The sequence below is a fragment of the Nylanderia fulva genome, unplaced genomic scaffold (genome assembly GCF_048542155.1).
Source record: "Nylanderia fulva isolate GAGA-0341 unplaced genomic scaffold, ASM4854215v1 Scaffold3, whole genome shotgun sequence".
Taxonomy (NCBI): domain Eukaryota; kingdom Metazoa; phylum Arthropoda; class Insecta; order Hymenoptera; family Formicidae; genus Nylanderia; species Nylanderia fulva.
In genome coordinates, this window is record NW_028190368.1 from 439815 (window position 1) to 461531 (window position 21717).

General features: G+C 36.6%; 1 protein-coding gene across 8 annotated transcripts in view; it reads right to left on the reverse strand.

Annotated features, from left to right (window-relative positions):
• The window catches only part of Atpalpha (sodium/potassium-transporting ATPase subunit alpha), a 76356-nt gene that overhangs the window by 35645 nt on the left and 18994 nt on the right, over positions 1 to 21717 (reverse strand). For 3 of the 8 annotated variants that reach the window (XM_085484355.1, XM_085484353.1, XM_085484352.1), the window contains exon 1: positions 3770 to 3874. The exons of 4 other annotated variants lie outside the window; for them this stretch is intronic. In XM_085484355.1, the coding sequence (XP_085340481.1) occupies positions 3770 to 3781 (12 nt within the window). In that variant the 5' untranslated portion in view covers positions 3782 to 3874. Of the gene's footprint in view, positions 1 to 2835; positions 2986 to 3769; positions 3875 to 21717 lie in introns of those variants that run through there. One more of the 8 variants, XM_085484356.1, reaches the window with a different exon arrangement.

Consider the following 21717-nt stretch of genomic DNA (forward strand, 5'->3'; position numbering starts at 1 on the left):
GTATAAATAGGGCATAAATTTATTCATATGCCGAGATTGATCGAAATAACGCGCTGCGAAATAAAAAGGAAACTGGTGAAATGATCACAAATGCAGAGAAGAAAAAACAAAGATTGCAAATTCTTTTTCATTCAACTCAAATATTAACTCTTTAGATTGGACCAAATGATCGATACTTCTCTCTATATCTTTCGTTCAATCAAATTATAAGCTTTTTATAACGTCTTCTTTCACGGAGAATTAATGATCGAGAGATATCGTTTTATAAGCCACTATAATACTATGAAAAAACGCGTATCGTAATATCGTGTAGTTTCATGTTGCAAAGTGTATTACATCATTTAAATTACTGACGATAGGCCTAATGATAAACTTGGAAAAAATATAATTTATATATCGTACTTGTTACAGGAACGCTCGCGTAATAGATAACGTCGAAAATTTTAAAATGTAGATGAGTCTGATATTGCGGAAGAGCGATAAGAGATTCTTTCATTATCACAAGGTTAAGATATGGGAAGGTATTATTTAAAACGGATTCGTACAAATCAAACATGAGAGATGCAGCGGACTTAATTCAGGTTAGCGTCATGTGGTTATGTCAATAAAGATCACGTATGTGCATCAAATTAGTACGATATTTGACATAGATTCATCGTAACGAGCTGCTAGGAACTTGCTTTCTCGATGTGGAAAAAACGTTGAACAGAAATATAAGAAGAAAATAATGGTTTTTTTCATAAAATAAAATTAACGATTTTTCTGTCATAAGACACTTGAAGCGTAAATTTTAGGTCCTCACGGAGGGTCTAAAAAAATGTGTAGAGAGGGTCAAAGGTTAAATCGTTCGATCGCGTAAATTTAATGAGACGCAAATTCGTTGGCGAAATTTTAGTTGGTCGAGAATTCGAGAAACCTGAACGATCGATGCCGATAATGTTTGACGTTAAACATGACCACGAAGTACGACAATAAGGACAAAGATGATGAATAATCGAGTGGCGAAAGTTGGTCGAAGAAATTTCAATGAATGGAAAACGTTGGCAAGGACCTTTTAAAAGAATCGACCTTTTCAATTAAGGAGTCGCAACCTCGCGCGTAGCTTCGTTATATCTCCAAGATATTTAAAGAAAGAAGAAGAAGAAGAAGAAGAGAGTTTACATTCATTTGGCACTCTGACATTCATGTCCTCTTAAGAGTCCCCAAGTCCTTAGATTATCACGTGTGATTAAGCAAAGTTATTAGTAGCACTCAACGGCAGCTCTTTCGATATCATCGACACGCAAATGTTTCTTAAAGAATGTTTGAAAGTTAAATGAGATTTTTAAAATGTTTCTCATTTTTTTGTTTTCAAGGAACATTAACACTAAACGTATCCCATTCGTTCCACGATCAATCCGAACATAAATATGCAAAAACAAATAAATAAACTAATTAACAGAAAACCAGCAGAACGAAATATTGCTAACAAAGAGCAAGACGAGGGAAAAATACGACGGAAGTGGTGGAGTTTCTGATTGAGGGCGTGTCACTTGAATAATCCTTGAGGTTAGGTACTCGTTTCGACCATTCGCAGAATTCAAGATGACGAGTCAAGTACGAGGAGAGTCCAGAACCCAGATAGCGGAAGCAATTAAATCAGAGCTCGAGTATGATTTATATCGCGAAATTTAATGGCCGAAAAGCTTAAATTTTACGAGTCCACTTTTCCGAATTATACGATATGCTGGAAATCGATCACAAGTTCATTAGTAACGATAACGTTGTTACATCATAACGATGTAGCGCTGAAACACATACATCCTATATTCCTGCACACATCCAAGTAGTGTTTGAATAACATGAAAAAACTGAATTGTGTATAGTTTTTTAATTTAAATTCGACGAGGATCGCATCTCTCGAAATTATTGCAAAATATTCATCAAATGAGACACTGGAGCCTGCAAAACGTTGACGAGATGGACTAATTTTCATCTAATAATCAACCATGTCGGGGTCGAGTGTGCAGTTCTACCTTTTCCCAAGAAGCTTACACGCAACATACGCCAACGATTGAACTTTAGCGCGGTTCTAAAAATAAAACGGTCGTCGTCGATCCATCCTTTCGCTACTTCCACGACAACGACGACGACAATAACGCGCGTAATTGATCGATTCGAAAAACCGAGCGAGAAGAATAAATAAAACGAGCGAGCGCATCCCGAAATCACGTTGCCACCCCAATTATCGGCGGGACCAACCGAATACGTGGGACTCACCGACGAGACAGGATAGGAAAATTGGGACTTTCCACGCAGAGAGACAACCTTGCGACCGAGCTTGCGTATTCACCAAGCAATCTGCGCAGAAGCGCGCCGAGAAAATCACTAAGCGCTACATTTGCATCGGCTGCAACGGTTCGGAGCAAGATCTTCCTCGAGCTTGCGAATTCGCGGACGATTCTATCCCGTTGATGAATCCTTCGATCCTCGAATTCATATTCGGCGCCGAGAAGCTGCCGAGGTCGGGAATGTCCAACAAATGCTCCACGTCCACAAGAATGGGCACTTCCGGCGAACGTCGTCCTTTGAGATAAATGTTCCTCACAATTAATCCTACAGATTCTTCGGCGAAAGCACACACGTCGTTCGCTTAGACAGGAGCACATGACAGGAGAGACGACATCGACGTTGATCGCACGTTGACATTTAGATAAGGGGCCAAGTGTCGCGTCACGTCTGTCAAGAAAAGCGAAGCACGATGGAAGGCACTAGGGTTCTAAAAATGGAACCGGGGGGAAAAAGTCTGCACAGTAGTGGTACAAGCATAGAAAACATAGGCGTTGGAAACTTTACCATGTTTTCACGGTGTCACACGGTGTCAATGAACGGAAGAATGGAGATACACGGAGGGAGGAGCCGTGTTGCGCGAAGATAGAAGATAAGGCGAAAAGCAAAGATCGAGGAGGTTTCTCGCTTTCCTGATAACGGCACTGACAGAACTGATCACCGGGAAGTGCGACGGAAACCTGAGGGGGAAGAGGGGAAAGAAAGAGGGCGACACGAGCGAGGAGAATGAGAACGAGAGAGTGAGAGAGAGAGAAAGAGACGGCAGAGCTTTCCAAAGCACCCTTCCTTATCTTCTTCTTCTCTCTCTCTCTCTCTCTCCGTCTCTTTCACTCCCACCCTTATCCTTCCCTGGATCGAAGCGCCTGTTCGACAGCCCACTAATCTCTTTTTCGATTCTTTCCATCTCGCTCGAGCCTACAGCAGTCGTTCATTTAACTGTCCCACCACCCATTTGTTCGATCTTCCAAAACCAACTTCTGGCACAGATATACGGTTACGAAACGAAAGCTCCGCTACGAGAGGGAGAGACGAGCGCGTTATCACTATTCGCGAATCTGTCCCAACCTGATCTGTCACTCGAATCAGCTGCGCCTAACTGACAGAGAGAGAGAGAAAAGAGAGAGAGAGAGAGAGAAGAGAGAGAGAGAGAGAGAGAGAGAGAGAGAGAGAGAGAGACACCCTCTTTCCTATACCTTCTCTCCCCATACATTCCATTTTGGCCGTATCGCAAGCTCGGGCAAAAGCTCCCCTGGCGCAGCTTCGAACGAGCTTTCACCTGTCTTCGAAAACCTTCCTATTAATTCGCGACGATTTTTTTCTCCATCTCTCCCCCTCTCTCTCTCTCTCTTGCGCGCGCGCGCACAACACATACACGCACGCACACACACATATAAACGCACATTCTCTCTCTTTTCCTTGACAGAGCTTTCTAAGCACAAACCTTGTCACCCATGGCTGCGGCGAGCGATGTTCGGTGAAAGATAGAGGATTAGCGGCGCGGCTTCGGGTGGACCAGAGACTGACTGGCGTTTCGTGTCGTCGAGGACCGCCGGCATCATCGACCCGATGTTCCCCACCGTCGCGACACCTACCCCACTCTTCGCGCTCCTGCGCACCCCCACTTCTCTGTTACCAACAGTGTTCATCCCGCGCGTCATGACCCATCTTATTTCTCTCTCTCTCTCGCTCTCTCTCTTTGTCTCTCGCCCCGCAAGAATCTATGCGCGCGTCTAGGGAAAATTCCTCTTTTCCTCCTTAAATCCCGTGCATAAAATTAAGCCCACGTTTGAGAAAGCTTGAAAGAACCCGCTGGAATCTCGTTTGCTCGATAATTTCTTTTATGTATATTAGACGGCAGCTTTTTTCCCCTTCCAGCCATCACGTGTCAAGCACACCGACATAAACAAATATATACATATGTATGAAATTTTCGAAACCAAAAGGGATCAATACAATTATAAGTTTGATCCCTGCTGAAGGTTAAAGGGAAAGATGTGTTTTTCCCCACGTTCGATAAATGATTTCCCATTTCATCGGAACGGTGAGAAAAGCTCGCGGGAAGAAAGAGAGCAAAGCTTTAGGTCTCCATCGCGATCGGAAAAAACCAGCCTCCACGAGGCCTAGCAGGAAGTTGGAGATATCCATTCCAATTAACAAGTTACCTAGGACCTAGAGCGCGCCGCCACCCAACGGGGCTCGTCAGCCCCGCGGCTCGGCACCCCCTCGGTCCCCTTCTTGTCTCGCCCCCTCGTGCCCCTCTATGCGGTCGTAACAACACCCGTTCGCCGGCGAACACGGTTGCGCGCGCAACTCTCATCCTCTCCGTCGCGGCGCTAGCGCCGCGACACACAACGGCGGTCCGCGCCCCCGAAACGGCAAAGCGCAAGCTCTTCGCGGCCAGCGATTCTCATTCGGGTCGCCGCGCAACGAGCTTTAAAAAAAGAGGGAAGGGGGGAGGTTTCGAACGTCCGATAAAATTCGGGCGAGATTACGCGTGGATTATGGAAAAAAAGCCGATTATGGCGCGTATAATGATGTAGGGAAGAATTGAGTTTCCAAACGAAGATTTATTTGATATCGTAAAATGCTAATTTTCGAAACTCAGAGATGGTAATAGATTCTGTCGAGTTATCATTGTCGGATTGATAAGGGAAAGAGAGAGAGAGAAAGAGTACGGAAGCGTTGCTCGTGATGGCAGCCTAAAGAGTGGCCCCCTAGGGAAATTTTACGAGAAGAACGAGGCCTTGGTGGCGAATTAGCCGCGTTAAGTAGAAGACAAGGGGAGGCGATTTGTGTCGGAAACTGACTGACCGTTTCGCCTAGATTAATGATGATCGCGATTTATTGTAAACGGGGTGAATCATGACGGCGAAGAACCTGTTTATTTGACGTGGAGTTTCCATTGACAATATATAAAAACTGTTGCTTGTTAAACGACGCCCTGATAAAAAGGCACATTATTATCGAAGAGCAAGAAATGTAGATACTACATATTTTTACTATTCACCTTTAGAAATAAATTCTGCAGCATTTGAAGCAAATCCAAAATGATCCGCTTTGCAAAAGCTTTTTGCGCGAGATATTTGTCACGTTTCGCTCTATTTTTTTTTTTTTAGTTTCGGTTTTCGGAATTAAAGGATTAATTTTAGAAAAACGCATAAAAATATTGTAATAAAACGTTATTAAAAACTTGAGCAAATTTGCAGTCAATTTTTCCGTTCGTTCAAAAAGTTGCATGCATGTTTAAGCAATTTTTATTATACGCTACGATAAAAAATTAATTCGACCAAGAGCTTTATATATGTATTATATACTCCTTTAATGCCGCTGAAAGGATTAAGGCGCAAGGCTGTTTCTTTAATTAATACAAATGCGAGTGCGATTCTTCCTTTAATGGCGCAAAGCGCCCGAGGTGTCGTACTTGAATACGCCGCGATGTACAGGGATTAATTCGGATAACGCTGTTTTATTCGTTATGGTAGAAGCAATGAGAGTGCATTTCTAAATACTGGGGCACACGTTCATAATGTTAGCGATGATATGGGGAAGACGAACAGAGAGAATTTCTCTTAGAATTTACCATGAAAATCGTGATAATCGTGGGACAATATTGGAAGGTATTGGAAGAATTTTATATATAAAAATTTCTCTGATTAAATATTGACCGCAATAAAAATATTAATGTCTCATTATTTTTATAAGATATATAGGAAAATAAAATAATTATTTGGTTAAAATAATATACATATTTTTACTTTCACTTGGCGCATTTTTAGTTTGGTATCATTATTTCTGTAGGATATATTTCGAAAATTGAAACAAATGATTCACGCAACTGTAATTTTACACTGGTGCGAATTTATTTATTTATTAATTTATTATTTATTTATTATATAAATTTTATGTCAATTTAATATCCAAAATTTAAACATTTATTGTCTTCCTAATTAATCATAATATTTTATCTCGCATTTTTTTTACTTTCTTTGAAAATAAGATATACTTAAAATGTTCGATTAAATACATATTTAATTAGAGAAAATTCTTATAAAATTTTGCCAGTTCCATATTGTTTCACGATTACCATGATTTTCAGGGTTAAATTCTAAGAGAAAATTCTCTCCGTGTGCTATTGCATGAAACATGAAAAAATCATTTACATTTCAAAGATTATCTTATTTAACATGTTATTTTCACATAAAAAATCGTCGCGCAATAATTTCTGCGTAAAAAAATTGAATTCACGCGACATCCCTCGCAATAGAGTTTTTAAACAATGCAAGTTTTAGTTTAAACTATCTCTCTTTTGAAAGTTTTTAGTTTTAAAGTTTAAAATATCTCTTTTAAAGTTTCAAATGCGACAGTCGTCAGCAAGAAGACAATCGAATACCGAGAATTGTTAAGCTGAGTTGTCGCGTGAGAGAAAACGTAAGCAGTCAAAGAGCTTGCGATCGTGAGCGGTGAAAAGATCACGTTCGAAAGAACAGCTGTAATAATAAATTGAAAAAGACACTTCAATGTATAAATCAGATATGAAAAGTCTTCAAGAAGCTTTCGATCTTAATTGATTTGTTAAAGATAATCTAAAGAAAAAATCGAAATAATTAATGAAGAATTTCAAAACAAATTTGTTGCGCCTGATATCTGCATTTCGCCCTAATTAGTTTCTTTTCATGTTTGCTTGTGTATTTATGTATCAAAACCTTTTCAATTTATTATTATATGTATTAATTTATTAATTTACAGGATATAACTACCAATTTAGAGACGATTTTTCCTCAGCGAAAATGTCGAGAGAAGTCATTATTTTTTGCATGTTTCCAATTTATGTCATCATGTATCTTCGTATCACTTAACAATTAATCTTAAATTAAAATTCTGTTAAAGTAAACTCTTCCTGAATTTAACTGAAGAGCCTGTTTTGTTAATATTTTAATTCTACAAAGTTTAGTTTGCAACAAGTCCTTCTTTTTCATTCATTCAAATATTTATCATTTATCATTTACTTGAAAATTATTGGTGTCCCGATATTTTCATTGAGGGAAAAATCTATTTGGCCAGAGAATTTAATGGTATGCTCGATATATATATTTTTTTAATTACACCTTGCATGTTACATTTTTGCTCTTTTTTTCTATATTGTGATTTTTTTCACCGCTTGCATTTACAATTGCAAGCTCTTTCACTGTTTTCGCGCAATGCAGCTCGACAATTCTCGATAAAATATATAATAAGCAAAGAATTAAAAAGCAAGTTTGCAACACCTAATATTGGTCCTTTTTTGAATTGGAAAAAATAACGATAGCTTAAAAGTATTGCTAAGAATGCTCAATTAATCCACTCGTCGTCTCTCTCGCGTATGATTTTATTTATTTATTATATAATTTATTATTTATTTATTATATAAATTTTATGTCAATTTAATATCCAAAATTTAAACATTTATTGTCTTCCTAATTAATCATAATATTTTATCTCGCATTTATTTTGTTCTCGACTTTTATAATTAGACTTATTTTTGCACTGAGGATGGATCAAAAAAGGATCCGTCTTTGTAATTAATTGATATGGAATAAAATTCATCGCGTTTTTAAAACAATCTGTGCTGGCTCTTAATGCCACTTTATCCCTTATTTTTAATTTGACTGTTAAAGGAGCCTACAGTTTCTGATCAATATTTAAATAAAACACAATAAAAAATATTAATATGTACATAGTAAAATTCATTAAACATATTTTATCTCTTATTGTGGATATTAATTATTATATATGATTTTTTATCATGGTGTATAAATCTTAATCGGAGAAACTCTAATAAAATTCTGCCACTACCATATTGTCCCACGATTATCATGATTTTCGGGGTAAATTCTAAGAGAAAATTCCCTCTGTGTACAATATTTATTTGTTTATTATTCTCTTTGTAATTAATTGATATGGAATAAAATTCATCGCATTTTTAAAACAATCTGCGCTGACTCTTAATGCCACTTTATCCCTTATTTTTAATTTGACTATTATAGAAGCCTATAGTTTCTGATTAATATTTACCACAATAAATATTAATATGTATTTAGTAAAATTCATTGAACATGTTTTATATCTTATTGTGGATATTAATTATTATATATTATTTTGTATAGTGGTGTATAAATCTTAATCGGAGAAACTCTAATAAAATTCTGCCACTACCATATTGTCCCACGATTATCATGATTTTCGGGGTAAATTCTAAGAGAAAATTCCCTCTGTGTACAATATTTATTTGTTTATTATTCTCTTTGTAATTAATTGATATGGAATAAAATTCATCGCATCTTTAAAACAATCTGCGCTGACTTTGCCACTTTATCCCTTATTTTTAATTTGACTATTATAGGAGCCTACAGTTTCTGATTAATATTTACCACAATAAATATTAATATGTACCTAGTAAAATTCATTGAACATGTTTTATATCTTATTGTGGATATTAATTATTATATATTATTTTGTATAGTGGTGTATAAATCTTAATCGGAGAAACTCTAATAAAATTCTGCCACTACCATATTGTTCCACGATTATCACGATTTTCGGGGTAAATTCTAAGAGAAAATTCCCTCTGTGTACAATATTTATTTGTTTATTATTCTCTTTGTAATTAATTGATATGGAATAAAATTCATCTTTAAAACAATCTGCGCTGACTTTGCCACTTTATCCCTTATTTTTAATTTGACTTTTGTAGGATCCTACAGTTTCTGATTAATATTTACCACAATAAATATTAATATGTACCTAGTAAAATTCATTGAACATGTTTTATATCTTATTGTGGATATTAATTATTATATATTATTTTGTATAGTGGTGTATAAATCTTAATCGGAGAAACTCTAATAAAATTCTGCCACTACCATATTGTCCCACGATTATCACGATTTTCGGGGTAAATCCCAAGAGAAAGTTGCCTCTGTGTAGAATATTAATTTGTTTCTTATTCTCGGCCGCCGAATTTTGAGAGCCGCTGCCGTTCTGTGCTACTGGGCTACGCGTCCAGCGTCATCCACGGGCGCTTTGCCCGACCGACCGACTCTCCGCCGACTCTGCACTATCCTTCCTTTTCTTTCCCGCCCGTTTTCTCGTTCGTTTCACGCGCCGTTCTCTCTCTCTCTCTCTCTTTCGCCTCCCTCGCAGGTCTCTTCTCGGAGAAGTTGCTTCTCGCGACGCGCGCGTTACGTTATGAGCAAGTTTCAAGAGGGTGGTATTTATTCGGAACACCGAGAGTTTCCGTGTCTCTCCTACTTTCCACGCGCCGAACCCTTCGGGGCAAAAAAGCTTTAGAAACTTTACGATTACGTTACAAGTGCAATGCGCGCCTCGTAACGTAGAGGGAATTTATCGCAGAGTCGATCTTTTTTTTTCTATTTTTTTTTTTTACACAAAAGTTCTCTCTCTCACGGGAATTGGAATCAATCCTTCCAGTTAACAAAAAAACGTCGAGAGATCGATAGTTCTTCTTCGCCGATAGAGTTACAACCGATTGAAAATAAAGTGCTTTTTACAACATGTATGTATATAGTATGTTTGACATTAGAAATTAAAAAAACTGAAAGGTGACGACTCTTTTTCAGAGCTTGAAGATACGTCATTTAAAAAGTTGACTCATTTGTGTCGTGGAATTATATAAGAGGAATTCCACGTCGCTTGCAAAAATCAAGCATTTACAAAGATGGCAGTATAATTTATCGTCAAACTTTCTGTCAATTTTGATATTCGTTTAAGATGAATTATTTTTCTCTTACAAGATTTCTTGACTTCACACGACAATTCTTAACGCGACCTCTTTCATCCCAGTAATCTAAGAAGAACGTCTTAAAATTCCGAACGTTTACGCGCAACATTCATCATTCGCGGAATTTCGATTTCTCATTATAACGCCGTGCAAACTGCATTAATATTTATGCACTTGTTATCGCTCGATGAAGAGAGCTTTGCCTGAAAGAAGCTAAACGATAATTAGCAGCGATTATTTGTTAAACGAGAACGGGTCGCTTCCAGACGTCGCGTCTTTGCGATGAGTCATCTCATTACTCGAATTACCGGATAATTACCTCCTCGTCATCGCCGTCATCGTCGGCCCTGGATCAGTTACGGCATAGAATTCCACAAGCCTATAGGGCGCGAAGCGCTGGCTTTAATCCTCAGTTACCCCATATCAAAAATAATTTTTTCGAAATTTTAAAAGATCACTTTTCATTTTTCCTCAAATATCTCGAGTCGTAGAAATCTGGTGACATTTGTACCGATATACGCTTTTTTCTTACTGTCTGGCGTATCGTTTGAAAAAAAAATACTTCAAAATAGCTTCATTAGATCCAGAAATATAAACAAAAAAAAAACTCTGGGTTACTCTAACCCATGAGTGGTGAAATAGGGTGGTAACTGAGGGTTAATATCGACGCGGATTCCTCCGACAATCGAAGGGGGAATTCAAATTTCCCCACTGAATAAATATTTTCTCGCTGCAATATTCAATATTCATTCTCAAGTTTCTCTCAAATTACGCTCTTGAAGAAGCGCGAATTACAATGTACATCATTATTGTTGTTCCCTCGCTCGCCGAAGTTCGCGACGAAGAAGTTTCGCCGCGTAAGAAATATCGATCAATTATTTATATTTATAGAAGTAGGGGTCGGAAAGAAAGAGCTTTCCCGTGGTTTTCCCTCTACGTACTTCGCTAGTTTCTAAGACTTCTCAAATAGATACATACGTATTCGAGATGATAAAGTTCGTGCGGGTTCGATGAAAAGAGGAGGCGAGAAGAGCCATAGGTCACGAGCCGTAAATAAAAAATGAAATGGCGAGGAATAAAATCACGACCTAGAAAGAAGTGAGAGAGAGAGAGAGAGAGGGAGAGACGAAAAAAAGAAGGGAAAAAGCCGCTGTAACGCGCGAAAGGAAAAAGCTCGACCGGCCGGAAGAAGGAACGAACGGAAAACGCGCGGAGGTGGGACAAAAAAATTGTCGCGTGACATTATGAAGGCGTTCGATTGTCAATAATCCGATAGCGAGCTCTCTCTCTCTCTCTCTCTCTCTCTGCGAGAGTCAAAGGGCTAACGTTCTCGTTCACGTCGATACCCGACTTTATTCGTACACGAGTATTTACGCGCGAATGTCAAACATGTAATAATAACGATAAAGGGAGAGCCGTGTGTCAACAATAGTAACGATAAGATTAATCAAACAAAATTATTAAACGAGAGAAGGGAGAGAGCTTGGAATGAAAATATTTAGGTCGCCCCTTATAAACATCAATTATGGGGAAGATTGTGTACATTTAAAATGCATCTCGATACGTGTAAAAAAAGATACAAATACACAAATGAAAATTTATACGGATATGGATACTCAGATACTTTCAAATTATATTTTATCATAATTATGGTTAATATGCACAAAATGTACTGAATAATTTCTTTTATCTTTATTCATATTTTTGGTTTACGACTTTTTTCGCTAGTCTTAACACGTGAAAAATGCCTCAATATGTTGATAACTTGCAGTCTTGATCTTTTAGAAATTTAAAGAATTGGGCTATTAAAAAAAAAAATGTAAAAATGTATCTGAAAAAGCAAGATACCGCGCATGTTCAGTCAGATACCATGTTTTGTATCTAGATACTACTTAACACTGATTAAGATGAAAGCTTAAAGATAGAAGAGACAATGAATCGGGATGGATTTCTCTCCTATCGCTGAGTTTATAGCCGTGAAAATGATAGCTCCTTATCTTCCCTCGAAATGATAACTCTCTCGCGTTGTCCTCTCGAAGAATCTGCTATCTCGACGATTCCAAGCGATCAGTATTCGAGCACGTCGGGACATAAGAATCTGTCGTTCGTATTCTTCAGCATCTTCCGCGCTCAAGTTCGACATATGTATGAAAATTTTCGTCGTAAAACTCTGTTCGCGACTTATTTCACAAAATCGATTACATTCATATATGTGACTGGTGTAAAGAGGAAATGTAATTTTTTTTTCCTCACTTAAACTAACAATCGACTATCGACATTGCAAAAGCAATAACTGCGATATTTATTTTCCGCGTCGTTTGTCAAACGACGCAGGAAATGTAAACGATGTTTCCATCATCGTTACTCGTTGTTTCTATCGTTCAGAATCAATCTGGTTACGAGAAAACGCTCGTGGTCCAGCGGAGTCTGAGCTTCTGAGCGTGAGCAATTTAAAAATAAAATAATATACATAAATAAATTCTGTGCAATAAATTAATGATATAAATTAGCCAAAGAACCAGCGCAGTAATTAAAGCGCAACTTATTCGATTTATTTAATATCAATTACATAATAAAATAAAATAATAAAAAAAATATAAAATATGTTCGATGAATTTTACTATGCACATAGTAAAATTCACTATGTGCATATTAATATTTTTTATTGTGATAAATATTAATCAGAAAAATTCTTATAAAATTCTTCCAATACCATATTGTCCATATTACCATGATTTTCAGGGTAAATTCTAAGAGAAAATTCTCTACGTATGCAAAATAAAAAAAATACACCCTGATCAAATATTACTAAGAAATCATTTTTGTCAAAAGTATTAAAAAATTCCACCAAGTCTTATTAATGTCCTCGACTGAGCCCATGTCTCGTTAAACTATCTTACAATCCGTTGATTATTGCCATTGTGTATATATATATATTTTTTTTTTTTGAGAGAGGGATACGAATATATTTATAAACAAAACGGACGAAAGACGTAAGAGACGTGACGCGGTGGCCGAGTTGTCGATAACGAGAGCGGTTCGTTACTACGTCAATGACATTCCGTCGACGACGACGACGACGACGTCGTCGTGGTTGACCGTGTATCTTTCAGGCTCTATTTCAGACGGAGTATATATGTAACATATATAAAACACGCTATACTCGTGTAATATTAGACGTCTAAGCGAGGATAAACGACGTAAATTATTACGAGGTGTAATATTACGGGAATTGACACTTCATGCCAATTTGATGAATACGTGCATATGATAATCTCGGATCTTTGGTTTAAATTGTTACTCTAGTCGTATAGCAAGAAAAGTTCTAAGAAGTGAGATACGCAGAATTTTCTCTTGGAATTTAAATCTGAAAATCATGATAATCGTGAAATGATATTGGATATGGAAGAATTTTGTAAGAGTTTTTTCTTATTAGTATTTAGCATAATAAAAATATTAATATCTACAATAAGATATAAAATATATTCGATTAATATTTTTTATCGTGGTAAATATTTAATCAGAGAAACTCATAAAATTCTTGCAACACCATTTTGTCCTATATAGGATTACCATGATTTTCAGGGTAAATTCTAAGAGAAATTCTCTTACATACATACATATATTTCGGAGCGATGTTGCGAGGTTTATGACGAGAATGTTTAATTGCGTGAATCATATAAGAGATGTAAATAAAAACTGTAATATTGAAAAAAAGAAAATGAAATATATTCTATATATAATATATATATATATATATATATATATATATATATTGCAATATATGTTTTATTGACTATCTCGTTCCGTATTTTTATCTCGTTTATTGATATATCATTCGCAATGTTTTTCTCCATGTTTGAAGTTGTTTGAGAATAAACGACGGCCTACCGATAAAACGGCAAGTTGATTGAAATCGATAAGAATGACGAAGAGTATTTATGTTCCAATTCCGATAACGCGAATCTCGACCATCTCGGATAATATACAGATTGTCCGGATATGGTTGATCGTCGGCACGTATTATCGGCGGTGGAGTTGGAAAATCGTGTTGGACGTCCATTGCTCTCTATGCAATCAATTAAATTACACGATTTATCGCATCCTAAATCGAATGTAATTGAATTTCGTTGTCCTATTAATTAATTATTCGCCGATTACCAATGATTTTGTTTGCAACGATTTGTGTTAAAAAATTAATGACGTCTCTTCGAAACAATACATATAATATAAGGCAGCTATTCCGGAAAAAAGTATTCAAATATTTTGAGAAATTCATCAAAAGAAAATAAAAAAAAAAGACCGGAATTATTATCTCATTATTATTAGAGTCTCGCAATATTATGCGACACTTTTTCTCTGGCAGGAATCGCTGTCGGCGCTAATTTGCAAAGTCGCTTGGAATTTTTGGCACGAGGTAGAACGCGCTTGTTCTCGTTCGACGTATACCTATACACGATGAGGAAATCGCCGCGACGCGACGCGACGACGCAGCCAGGTTTATCTCGTTTTCTCTCATTTATCCTCCTTCAAGCCAACTTCCAAGGAGACTCTTCTCGCTCAGTCCAGCCGACGAGCGACGACGGTGCTCACCGTCGGGCGATTCGCGATGACGCGAGTTACGCAATCGCCGCGACTGGCCTTGCGCCAATCTCGCGTATCACGCACTCTAAGTACTCTTTTTCTCTCTTCTCTTCTCTCTCTCTCTCTCTCTCGCGAGAGAGAGAACTCAGATGGAAGAAGCGCGATGAAGAGGAGGAGGAGACGTTGCGAAACGCGCGTGTACGTAGAAACGACATGCGTCACGCACACGCACGTGGTGGCGTCTCACACCAAGACCAAGATCGTCGTATATATGCACGCTTTGGATATATGTGTATTACTAGTGTTGTGCTTATTGTTAGATGGTTTTAAAATTAGCTAGATAAAGATGAGATCAAAATTTGTAAATTTATCTTGGATAAGATTTTGTTTTATATAAATATATCTAGATACAAGATAAAATTATATGGCGATTCATCTAGATAATTTTCTAGATAATAATTTTGAAGACTGCTTATATAAACACAGTTATAAAAAAATGTAAATTATGAAAGGGATATAAAAATATATTTATATTTAATATATATAAAATATTATATATTATATATATATATATAAAATATATTTATATTTTTATATCCCTTTAATTTAATAAAGATAACATTTTTTAAATTAAGATGCAGATATAGATGATACATATTTCTATTATCGATATAGAGATAAGATGACGCCAATAATTTATCTAGATGATCATCTATATAATTTTATTTAGATGACGGCAAACACACCCTGTGTACGGTCGCGACGATGCACGTTTCGATAACCGACCCGTCGCACAGCATCGCTTGTCAGTTTACGGCTTTTAATACAATTTCCTTCGCGCGCACGTCACATGTTGTATATCAGGCCGAGGCCCCGCGAGAACCTCACGATCTTTGATATACGAGACGAGAGATTGTCGCACGAGAGGAGAGAGACCACCGAGTGGATGCGTTTCTTTGCGAAAAATAAAAAATGCATCGTTTTTCTACCCTTTTCCTCCTCGCTTCGTTGAATAATATATAAAATGAATAATGAATAAAATGATTGTAAAAAAATATTAAAAAATGATATTAGAGAAAGGGATAGATGATTATTCATGCTATAAGTATATATCTATAAATATTTTTAATAGCTTTCTTTTGATAAATCCATCTATCCCAGAAATCTATTATAGAAATCCATTCTTCATCTATCGATATCTCTGACATTTTACATTTGCCATTCCTTTCATCTTTTTTTCGCTGATAATCAAAGGTACTATCTAGTTCATAAAGTGCCCAAGTACAGTTGCACCGACTGCAACCGCTCAATCACGTCAGCGGACCATTGATTTGCAAATGAATGCATTTGATGACCAGAGAACCAATAGAGGCCGGTAAACATTAATTTCGGGAGAAAACGTGCAAGTTTGAAAAATTCTCACACAAATTCAAATCACAATACATTAACGAGCTTTTGAAAATATAGCCCCTTTCAATCATTATAAAATTAAAAATTTATCATACGTATCAAAAATAATAATAAATATGTCAAGTATTGCGGTGCCAATAAATTTTATCAAATATTCGCGATAAAAAAAAAAAAAAAAAAAAGAAAGGGGAAAAAATTCAAATAAGCACGCCGAAGCGCTCTAAATTTCAATCTCCAATATCTGCGTTCGTGAAAGCTTCCGCGATTTTTCGATTCTGCTGAACATCGAAAGGAGCCAGTCGTTCGACATATGTTCGAGGCATTAAAAATGCGCGACGTCGTCGCCGTCGTCATCGCGTTACGCAACTCGCGTTATCAGAGACTATCGTATAGTGTCTCGAGAGCGTAGTGTCATGCGCTAAATCACCGATTACAGGCGTTTGAATAAGCGCGAAAAGTGCCTTTTTCTTTTTTTCTCTCTCTTTACCGCGCGTTCGCTGATAAATCATCCGACACACACGCTGTCATTTTGAAAATGAAACGCGCGAACACTCGTGTGCAATGTTACGGTTTGCGACGGAAGAGGGAGGGACCGTATGTTGAATCGGATTTCTAAATTATCTCTTTTATTGCCATCCGCGTTATTCATCAAATTTTGCCGACATTCTTAAGAGATGCTGACCAAATATGTTTTATCGATCGAAAAAGTGAAGTTATATTCGACTATAAATCTATTTATTGGCTGTACGGATTGTTTATTCTTGAAATTATGATGCCCCTCCATTTGTATATAGGCACTTGACCTCATAATTTTATATTAGATTTTATACCCCTAAAGGGATGCTGACTAGGTCTGTTTTTTATCGACAAATATTATTTTCATTTAACTCTTTATTAGCTATGCAGAATAAAAAATCCTTTACTAGAATTTAAGTTTTATAATAACAATCTGAGCTACTACACAAAAAAGCTAAATAATTACAGTTTTTCTATCGATCTTTTGCATTGGGTCAACCTAAGTAAAACGATAAGAAAAGTGTAATTACTTAACTTTCTTGGCTTCTTTTTATATACACAAATAATAGCCCCAGATTTGTTACTATAAATACTTTAATTCTTAAGGATTTTTCATTCTGTATACCTAATAAATAGTTAAATAAAAAAAAAATATTTATCGATAAAACAAACTTAATCAGCACCCTCTTAATACATTTTTATCCCGAAAATCTTATAAAAAAATTGAAAACAAAGACTCGAAAAGTTTGCACATACATTAGTGTGATTTGTGCACGGTTGTTATATACTTTTAATGAAGCGTCCATATTTACCTGCGCGGTTTTCGCGACGAACATACAATGCCATGTAAATTAGTGCGTTCTAATGCAAATTGGTATTATAATTCCTCAACGCGCGGAAGTGAATCTTGTAAGTTTACACGGTGCTGTATAAGTTTTAATTACAATTTCCACGTGACAATAAATATTGTATATGAAAATACTGAATAATAATATCGCGCATGAAAAATAAATGATCCTTGTTGAGAATATAGTGAGAACACGGGATAGTAATAATATTCCATTTTTCCTGCCTTCTTTTGCATTTTATCGCGTATACAAATTTGCACTTTATTTTTATTATACAAATATCATTTTTTAAAGCGAGTCTGATGGAACGTGTAATAATAGCGAGAGGTTTCTTGCGAAACGCCAACGATGAATAAATATCGAAATGTAACGGCTCTCGAAAGTTGCAGCGAGAATTATGGAGAAAGCCAGAGAGAGATAGAGAGAGAGAAAGAAAGAAAAAGAGTCACGAAGAGAGCCACGTTGGCGGACAATAAATAAGAACGTGTCCGCGCAATGCAAACAACGGGTGGTCGGTGACGTCATCTGTGGCATCTCCGCCAGTCGCATCACTGTTATTATTCTCATCGACGAAAAAATAAAAAAAAAAGAGAGAAAGACAAGAAATAGAGATAGGAAATTAATAATGTAATAGTTCCGTTCGTTTTGAATGCCGCACTTTTTCCCTCCGCACTTTCCGTAAAAACGGGAATTGCTAAACGTTGAGATTTTCTCTCAGGACGAGAGAAAATAAAGAGCTACACGAATGAATCTATAATAACGTAATAAATACAATCGCGTTAAAAGTTCAAGCCGTCAATAATCCAGTCTCAAAGTATCTCTTACGACCGAAAGATACCTGCATTCGTCAACTTTCTCGTGTATCGACAGACGTCAAAGTTTGCGAAACAATGAGAGAGAGAATTGCGAAAACTATTTATAATCGCATTTATTCAAAACGCGGAAAATATCAGACTTTACCGTGTATTTCATTGTAACGTTGATTAAATAAATAAATATGTGCTCGATAATTAAAGATTTTCGTTTATTTATTTATGTCCGCGCGCAGAGAAGAATCTTTCGCGATTCTCCAGCAGTTTGGGAGTTTGGGAGCACCTATCTAAACACACTCTTTCGATATTTACATCAGTGTTTGTGTTTCTTCCTTTTTCTTGCATTATTATCGCGAAATCTCTTAATTTGGCACCTGACAGGTAAACACTTTCCGGCTTCGTTCTCGCGTGACCGAGTCGTCATCGGCGTGATCCTTTGACGGGAATCGCGCGGCCGTCACCGGTTAACTCTGGCTCGAACACATCCGAGGGCACCGCCTATACATCGCTGGATCCGGTTCGAACCGGTAAAACGGCGTCTAGCGGTCTCGCGAGATTCAATTCGCACGCCCGCGACAGTTAATGACTATATGCATATGTTTTTTCACGCCGAACTTCATCAAGCTTATTCGTGTATGTGTACTTTTCTTTTTTTGTTAAACAAAATTTTCCTACAAATATTTATATCCAATTTGACACGAAATATATATTATATATAATATTACATTTATTATATATATAAAAATATATAATATTATATAATATTATATTAATATATTATATATTATGTATAATTAAAAATATGTATATTATTTATATTAAATATAATATTTTTCACGTAAACATTATTTATATTCAGTGTTGTATTTAGATGCTTTCAAAATTAGCTAGATAAAGATGAGATAAAAATATGTAAATTCGTCTTAAATAAAATAAAGATGATTTTTTTGTTTTAAATATATCTAGATCAAAAATTAAAGAATGCTTCATCTAGATAACTTCTAGATAATATTATTTTTAAGACCGCTTATATACATAAACACAGTATATAAAAAATGTATATAAAAAGTTTCTTTATGTGACCCTCAATCAAATTATTTGAACATTATTCTAGATGATTTAGTAAAAATAACACTTTTTTCATCTAAGATTCACAGATATAGATAATATGTATTTTTATTAACTATATAAAGATAAGCTGACGCCAAAACTTTATTAGATGATCATTTATATAATTTTATTTAGACAAACCCTGTTTATATATATTGTAATTTATTGCCGATTAAGATTCTTTACAATTTTATTCTTTAATTTAAATATTTAATTAAAATATCACATGTACACACATATAGAAATCTCTTTCGCTACAGTGGCCATTTTCAATATTATTAATTCCTCTCATGCGTATTTCAATAAATATATATACACAGGCTTTTTATCGACACGTTTTTCAAAGACGTAAAATTCCGAAAAATGCAAAAGTATGAAAAATGCAATTTTCTAAATCAATTTCAATTAATTAAAGAGAGACATATGCAGAAAGACAAATATATAATAATCTGTTAATAAGTTGACAATGTCAATATTAGTCGAGAGGAAAAAAAGGACATTTTTTAATGTCATACAGTTAGATATTATAACGAGGAATTACAGCTTGAATACGCGAATATATAACAAAGGATGCGACATTTATCGAGCTTTAGTTTGACGTGGGAAAAAATGGTAAAATTTCCACACACGAAAGACTGAAAAATTTGCGTGGAAAAGCGGAATCTGAAGAATGTCGAACCTTGTCTGACCACCGCGCGCCTTTTCCACTGCAATCGTCTGCTTCGTTACGCGGGATTACTACTCGACGAATTGAGATACACGCGAAACTGAAAATTGATTGGAAACCGTTTTCAATCTGCTCACGTCCATCCTCAATTTCCGGTCATGTAATTTTTCGTAGCAAGGTTATTCGTACGTATATATATAGATATAAAGCTATCGACATCCCTCTGTTTTACACTCTTTCTCCGATTATTTAACGGAAACTGGGTTAAATCTTTTGGAATTCTCTTCCCAACGTCGACGAATCTATCTACCCGCGATTAATAATCTTGCTAGTGGAAGAAGAAAATATAGTATGGATGAATAAATTTATCGAATACATAATAAAATACCTGTATATGAAAGGCAGAAGTTTTCGCGCGTGAAAAATTCTGTATAAAAGTTTTATATTTTGCAACATCTCGATGCTATTCTTAACCATTTCTCTTCTCGAACGTAAAATCCGAGATGTCTTGTGATTATTTTTGCGCCCCACATTCGGTCAAGGATTTTCCTCGGAGCAGCTTCCGGTAACCAGATTCCGCAGGTTTGGCGAAATCAATGACCCTAATCGCCTTCGACGCTATAACAACTATTTACTATAACAGCGGTTCCTCGGATAATAGCTATCGGAAAAATGGAAAATCTTGTCGCGCGTGTGAAAAAAAATAGATTTATCCGTGAAAATACTTTTATTAACTCAAATCTTTTGAAATTTGATTTCGCCTATTTTGACAATTTAACGAATATTTTATCTCTCTCTCTCTCTCTCTCTCTCTCTCTCTCTCTCTCTCTCTCTCTCGTCGCGTCGATATTTTTATACAAAATACTCGAAAAAAAAAAAAAAAAAAAAATTCATCGACAATTTTCGCGAGAAAGAAAAACATTTGAAAGAAAAAAAAGTGTAATCTGCGATCTGTAATCTAGATCGACATTTAAAGGGTAATTCGCAGCACGCACAACGAGAGACTCGCGATAAAAGTGAACGAGCGCACTTTTGTCGCGCGTTTTATTCGTCACGGCGCCGCATGAAAGAGCGAGAAATGGCACGTTTAAATCTTTATTTCCCGGCGTGTTTTATTTGGCCCCACCACTTCCTAAACGGTCGATTTCGCCGGGATACGGAGGAAAGATCCCCGACGGTGATCTCGTTACACTTGGCACGGCAGATTATGTCTTACGTCCGTCTCATCTCGTTGACAGAACGCGCGCGATGCGAATCGGTACGCGCTGACGTGTATACGTGTGTCGGTGTATGCGTGCATGCGTGCACTTACACGCCAGTCGTCCGCGGCGGTTGACCGTGACTGTATCTGCGTCGGAGGAAGAGACACATTACGCTCAATCTACCTCCGTTGCTCCGCTTCGTTCTCCGGCTCCGACTTCTCGCGATCCTCTCGCGAGAAAAAAAGCCGTCGCGCCGTGTCCCGCTGTTCCGGCCGGTGACTCATTCGCGCGAACCGCGGCCGTTATTATGCGATATGAATCACATTCCCGATCGAGTTCACCAGCGTCGTCACCTAGTTACCAAATTTTTGCAAGACAGGGTGGTCCAGCAGACTCGATGAAAAAGATTCCCTCACCTTTTCAGATTTTTCGCAAGACCAAAAATTCATTTTTTCCCTCACTT